This window comes from Physella acuta, unplaced genomic scaffold, assembly GCF_028476545.2.
Source record: "Physella acuta isolate Inbredline_101_S28 unplaced genomic scaffold, ASM2847654v3 ptg000007l, whole genome shotgun sequence".
Classification (NCBI taxonomy): domain Eukaryota; kingdom Metazoa; phylum Mollusca; class Gastropoda; family Physidae; genus Physella; species Physella acuta.
The window spans coordinates 1,235,517-1,242,998 of record NW_026731527.1 but is presented as its reverse complement, the minus strand read 5'-3'; the positions used below and the strand labels follow the sequence as shown (position 1 = coordinate 1,242,998).

At 33.6% G+C, this 7,482-nt stretch overlaps 1 protein-coding gene across 1 annotated transcript in view; it reads left to right on the top strand.

Moving 5' to 3' along the window:
• The first annotated feature begins 1,521 nt into the window (after positions 1-1,521).
• LOC131947727 (fibrillin-1-like) overlaps positions 1,522-7,482 on the top strand; it is a 58,854-nt gene continuing 52,893 nt past the window's right edge. Inside the window, exon 1 of the mRNA XM_059309370.1 lies at positions 1,522-1,617. Within this exon, the coding sequence (XP_059165353.1) occupies positions 1,557-1,617 (61 nt within the window). The 5' untranslated portion in view covers positions 1,522-1,556. The remainder of the gene's footprint in view (positions 1,618-7,482) is intronic.

Below are 7,482 nucleotides of genomic sequence, written 5' to 3'. Positions count from 1 at the left end.
TATAATGCATCGTTTGTTTTAGTAATGACATTTTTTTTACAGGATGGAAAAAGTTCTCACAGAAGAATTATGTCAGAAAAAGAGGCTGCATATTTCTTTAGTCACTAATGTCTAATTATTTATTTTTTGGTTTAACTGATGTTGAAGGTGTTACTGTAACTAAAATTGTACACTTAGAAAGTGATATAGACACAATATATTTAAAGTTATTGGTTTGGAGCGATATACTTTATTATAAGATATACATTCATAAGCTGAACATAAGATGTAAACTAAAATACGTGAATGCTCTCTTGTATTTGTATGAAATATGCATTGATCAACTTAGTTTTTAGCGCAAAGACTTATGACTGCTCAAGATTTTTTTATTTTGCATCATGGATAGAGACTGTTAATTTAATGGGTGAATAGGTGCACATTTATTAGATCTACATTTCACAAAGAATCCAGATAAAACTTGCAGACTTTGATATAGCAGATATTAGCCATTCTCTTCTAACAGTAATGTCTCTAGTATCACAGCACTGGACAAAGATCTAATGATGGCCGAATGTCAGCTTAGTAGATTTATTCTAATTTCCTTCCTATCAACAAGTTTGAATAATTAAAAACCACTTTTAATTTAGAACAATGACAAGTTGAAATTATACATGATAGAGGTCCTGCTGAACAAACTGAGACTACGTATTGACTGGCACGATAAAAATATCCATTATTTTTAAGAAATATTACATAACTGGTAATAGCGATGTGGTGCGAAACATGTAAATTGCTTTCTTGTAAATGAATTTCTAATGCACCTGATGTGGGAAAAATAAGTGTATTTCTAAAATCAACAATTACGAAATAAATTTCCAATGAATGCTGATTTATCTTTTTTTCTATGTTTACATGTTTTATCCTATCGTTAAATAATGTAGCCAAATTGCTACATTCTGTTATTTTGCAAAATGAACATTGTTTGATTCAAAAATTCACTTTCCTCATTATGTATGCTCTCTAAACACCACAGCTTACCGTGTAAGATTTTTTTCTGAAAAAGCTGTCACAAAATTAATTCATGTAATGAACGGTTTCACAAGTTTTAATACAAATTTGACACGATTTTATCGGTTTGAAAATTTATATAATAGAGAACAACCAGTTAATAATTATTAAAGCATTATATACGCCAAAAATGAAAATCAATTTAACAAATAAGTTTAACTTACTATTCTCTATATGGATTTTATTTTGCTGAATTTAAACCAAACGTGATGATATTAGAAATATGGTGTTCATTTTTAAAATATTTTTATGTCTCTTTCAAACATTAGTAACATAAATTTCAATAGTATTTATCGAACGCTGTGTCTAATGATTATGGTTGGTATAAGTAGGCTATGTATTCATGCTATGCTACCAGCTTATTAAATACGTAATTGTGTTCGTTTTATTTGGTCTGCGATATATTTGTTTTTTTTTAAAAGTTATGTTAATCATGTTTTATTATTAAAAATTTTGTTTCAATTACAGATATATAACTATACCTATATCACCTTACAAGTTGTATCAAGATGAAGTTTTCAAAAGTTAGCATTGCAGCCATACTGTTTATGTGCATATCATACGCACAGGGTGAGTCTAGTAAGATAACACAAGGTTTGAAAAAGTAGTTGAAATAGTAAAATAAACTAAACAAAAGTAACCAATTCAACGTTGTAGTCTCGCGGTATTAAAACCTTCTGGAGATTTTCACAAATCTAGACGATTTACACCTCCCTGAGTCGGAAAAACATATTTTTGCTATTTTGTCAGTATGTTTGTGTGTGTATGTGTGGGAACACGCGCACCGTTAAAACTAGGGTGAAAAAAATTCATATATAAGTATAATATCAAATTTGGTGTTCTGTAACAACTTTTCATCGATTTCCGGAAACCGGAATAGGAAGTTATTCTTCTTTTAGATTATCAAAAGCCTAGTGTTTCATTAATAGATACACGATAATAGAAACATGGTTGAAATATCTAATTCTCTGTCTTCTGTCAAATTTTGAAACATTTCCGTTGACCGTAAGAAGTACTTTATTCAATTTTCGAATTTTAAGTCATATCGACATCCCGAGTTGCCATCCCCAGCATTATTATATAAGTATATTCGATAACGTTTAGGGGATATAACTCCCGCTTTATTGACATTGAGACAGATTTTAATGTTTACAGTTCTAGATTTCTAGTTAAAGGCGTTTATTTTAATGTAGAGATGAGATGACAAGCAAGAATATGTAATTTTTATCTAATTTTAAAAAAGGCTAATATATTCATAATAAAAGGTGAGATAACAGTATATAATTCTAGCGAAATACTTAATTAATGCGAAGTCTGGCACAAGCAATTGGATGATTTTTACTGTTATTTAAATTGCGTAAACTTCATTTCAAACGAATAACTAACAAGTAAAAAAATTAATCTCAAATAAATTGTTCATTTTAAGGTAAAATGATTTTATTATGTTTACAAAAAAAAAGCATTAAAAATGAACAAAAATAAACTATGGCTTATTTAACCTATCAAAGCTATATGCGAGTTTAACTAAACATCAAAAGCCTGTGAACCCACTTCCTCTTCTTAATCCCGTTCGTGCCCAAGACACATGTGACAGATGAAGTAGAGTTCATTTGATTCATTGACCTCGGTATTTGCAGGGACAGTGGTGTTAACACTTTTCCGAGCCGCCACTGATTTGAATCCAAATTTGAACTTGAGACTCACTAGACGCCCTGCCTTTTAATTTTAGCGGTACCAGCATACAACAAAATAATTTTTAAATCCAATTTGTTATTACATTTTAGCATATGTAATCTTTCTTTTTGTAATTTTTGAAGACAACAAACGCTTATATTTCAATTTTTTATTTGAAAAGTTTAAATCTTTTTTTTTCAAGAAGCAGCCACATTTAAAAAAAAAATTAAAAGCAGGTTATTTTTTAAACAATTATGACATATTTACGTTAAGTAATCTTAATAAAATCATTTTCTTTAACCTCCATTTTTGGGAAGATACATGTAACGTGATTTGCCTATAACGAAGCGGTTTATTGAATGGAAATTTGTTTTTGTCTATTGCTGTGTGTCATATTCGGCTCTTTCGGGCCGTAGAACGTTTAGGTAGTTGGTACTTCCGAAAAGCTAAAATTAAATTGACAGTTATCAAACTATCGTAAGAGAAGGTGCTGTTATGAAGTAGATTAAACTCATAGTATAGAGACAAATTATACAGACATTAACAATGAATGCTACTTTGTTTTAGCCCAGTGTAGCTGCCAGCAAATAACAACGGTGGTCAATGGACAAAATGTGTCTTCCTGCAAGCCGATCTATATCTTCTACCAAATTTCTCCTCCTAAAAGTAATGGTGAGAATAACGATATTTTAAAATCGATAAATTAATCAATATATATGTAAAAAATAATTTTTAAAATTAGAGAAGTATTTGGTCCTAATATTAAGAATATTATCCACTGTTTTATGATTCACAAAAATTAAGTCGAATACCATAAATAGCAAACATGACAGCTGAAATATATCGTTAATTTATTTATTGGCAGTATTATGTATGTTATTAATTAATTTATAAAAGCCGCTTACCAATACCTTTACAAAGGAAACCATGATAAAGTACACATATAAGTAGTATATTAGGTCGCTTTTGGTTATCATTTTTGGCGGAGGTGGGGATGTGGAGGAACAATGACATATAGTAAAATACTCGGGAGCAGGATGCGCGGGATGCGCAATGACATATAGCAAAATACTCCCAGCCTGGCGCATCGGGATGTGGAGGGTGGGTGAGCAGGATGCGCAGGATGCGCAAAGACATATAGTAAAATACTACGCCAACCGGGGTTGGCGGAGGTGGTGGGGAAGTAGGTCACCTTTTGGTGACCTTGTGACGTAATCATTGACCTTGTGACGTAATTACTGACCTTGTGACGTAATCAGTCACATTTGTGACGTAATCATTGACCTAGTTACGTAATTTTAATGTGTTTTTAATTAGTTTGAATATATTTTTTAATTAATTTTTATAATTAGTTTGAATTTAATTACTTTGTTTACTTTTTAATTATTTTTATTAACGAGTTACGTAATTGGATTTTAATTTTTTAAATTTTTAAATTTTTAAAATTTTTAAATTTTTAAATTTTTAAATTTTATTTTTAAATTTTATTTTTTTAATTTTTAAATTTTTTAAATTTGTTTATTTGTTTACTTTTTGTTTAATTTGTTGGTTTGTTTATTTGAATGTATGTATGTTTTAAATAAAAGACTAACACTAGCATGTACTAGAACAGTCTTTGTATACCAGCCTTTAACCAGGCGGGCAACATGTGTTACTTATCGATCTACTAGTGAGGTTTTCTCGCCGCTGCCCGTTTTAATGGGAATGTATTGATCGCAGCCGCTGGCCCATCACACCTAATTAAATTTTGTTATGCTTCACCGAGTTTCCCCGCTCGATTTGACGGGTCATGTTGATTTATGTGGGTTCGCGAAGCGATCCCACCGGGGGGTATGGTAATTATCGCAAAGCCAGCGTTAAGTGTGGGAACATCTGTTACCACGTTAATCGATTTTTCCCCCGGTTGGATCCCGTGCTTTTCACTAACAGTTATACGGACAGTATCATAGGTTTTTGGTTTTCACCTAGGCAATGTTTTGTTGTTGGTTGGTGTAGAGTTTATACGAGGGTCGGTGAAGTTTTCACCGAGGTTGGTTTTGAACTCGAACCATACATGTTTAAGAATTACTAGGTGTTAATTACTTTGATCGCATTTTTATTTTGTTTAATTTGTTTGTTTACTTGTTGTTTAATTTAATTACTTTGTTTATATTGTGTAATTTTTATTAACGAGTTACGTAATTTGATTATTTGTTTACTTTTTAATTAATTTTTTATTGAGTAGTTACGTAATTGGATTTTAATTTTTTGAATTTTTAAATTTTTAATTTTATTTTATAATTAGTTAAATTATTATTAACTAGTTACGTAATTTGATTTTAATTACTTTGTTTAATTTATTTATTTGATATATTTCTTTTCTTTGTTGTTTAATTTGTTGGTTTGTTTATTTGATTGTATGTATGTTTAATAGTAAACGGAGAGGGGTGATGGTGGTTTAGACCGATGGTCGGGGATTGAGAGAGATGGTCGGGGTTGAGGGTAGGGGTGTGCTATTGTAGACAAAAGTAGAAAGTTCTTTGTGTCCTGACTTCGATTTAACCACAGCTGTTACTCACTAGCGACAGCTGTTACGTATCGATCCGCCCGTGAACCTTCCCGGCACGGCCCGTGGTTGCTTAATAGCGGGTTCACTAAAGCGATCACTGCAGATAATTAAGCGAAGCCATTAAGTGCATGTTGTTTTGCGCTGCGTAGTGATTTATGGGTTTTATATTGATCGCAGCTACAGGCCCATCACAGCATGATGGTCCGCCTAATTAATTTGGTCATGCATCGTGGGTTTTTCCCCGATCGATTTGACGGGTCATGATAATTAACCCAAAACCAGCGTTAAGGGTGGCGACAGCTGGTGCTGTAATTAGTCACGGCTCTCGGCTTTTTTCATTAGACTACAGCTGTACATGAACTATGTTCACATATCGTACGCCCGGTCATTCTTTGATCAAATTAAAAAATTTTGTTTCCACATGTCCTGCGAACCGTCCCTTGCTATGTATGAAAGATTAATGGTTGTAACTATTCGCTTATAGCGAGGGTCAGCGAAAACAAAAATATATTTAAGGGTCGGAATTTTCTTTCAACCAACGTTAAGTCAGGTTTTGAGACGAAACGAAGTCTCGGTAGGTTCGTGTTTTTTAATGGGCGACAGTGCGACTTGGTGCGTTGGTACGTAGGTATGCGTGGGTAGACATGTTTTTTACAAGTCTGGAAAAGTAATTAAGTTTTTTATGACCGTTCCGATTTTCTTTTGATCTGACCACCATTTGACCACACTGAGCCAGATAAATTTAACAATTGTCGCAGCGGGGTTTATTTTAAGTGCACCCCGTGCACGCTTGTTTACATTTTAAAAGACGTGTCGCGTGTCTTCCCCTTACGGCTTCCCTAATAGAGAAACGAGAGGAAAGACAACTGTTCTAAAATTAGAACAGCCTTGTCTACAGACACGAGTATCGTCCCTTGTGAAAAAAATTCGCGTCAGAATCCTTAACTAAACAGGCAATTTCTTTAAAAAGTTAAAAAATAATTTAGGAAGACAAGGGTTAACAAAATATATATCTTAGTCTTGCAGCAGATTACCTTCCCATGTTCGCTTTAGTATTACAGTTTTCATCAATCTTCTTTTTGACTTGAACTTCTTTAATTTTTAAGAAAGTTTACTTATACATAATACATTACGTCTAATGACAATTTTTTATTTTTACCACTCAATGTATTTTCTTTTTCTATATCTTACATTGTCATCTTAATTTTTGATCACCTTAGGTGGTGGTAAGGTGGTAAGGTGGTGGTGGTGGTGGTGGTAAATTTGCTTAAGATTATAAACTTCAAGTTTTAAAAACCAACAACGTTATAGTACGTCGTGTCAAATGACACACCGTTAAAATGTCTACATTTAAATTTCACCAAAATAAGGATGTATAAACTAAATATGATATGACGTTAGCATACATATCATTCAATCTAATCAATCTAAAGTACAAATCAATAATTTTGATTGATTAAGGGGCTGGGTGAGTTATTTTTATTCGGGTGCGCAGGGAGGGTTTGGAGTTGGTTGGAACAGTTTTCACCGAGCCAGGGTTCGAGGCTAGTCCATGTATGTTTTAGAATTGTTAGGTGTCCAGTCTATAGTAGGGTCGGGGGAGTTTTGTTAACACAGAGTGATGTTGATACATGCATGTTTTAGAATTGTTGGTAACCGAGTTCATACTAGTGTCGGTGAAGGTTGGGTTTTGAACTCGGACCATGCATGTTTAGGAGTTGGATGCGGTAGAGTCCATACTAGGGTCGGTGAAGTTTTCACCGAGGCAGGTTACAAAGTTGGTACATGCATGTTTAGGAATTGTTGGTAGCCGAGTTCATACTAGTGTCGGTGAAGGTTGGTTTTGAACTCGGAACATGCATGTTTTGGAATCGGTAGGTGTAGAGTCCATACTAGGGTCGGTGAAGGTTGGTTTTAAACTCGGAACATCCATGTTTTGGAATTGTTGGTAACCGAGTTCATACTAGGGACGGATGTGTTTTCGACGAGGCAGGTTTCAAAGTTCGTACATGCATCGTTGGAATTGTAAGGGCCCGTGTTCATACTAGGGTCGGTGAAGTTTTCACCGAGGTTGGTTTTGAGCTCGGAACATGCATGTTTTGGAATCGCTAGGTGTAGAGTCCATACTAAGGTCGGTGAAGTTTTCACCGAGGCAGGTTACAAAGTTGGTACATGCATGTTTAGGAATGGACAGGGGTAGAGTTCATACTAGG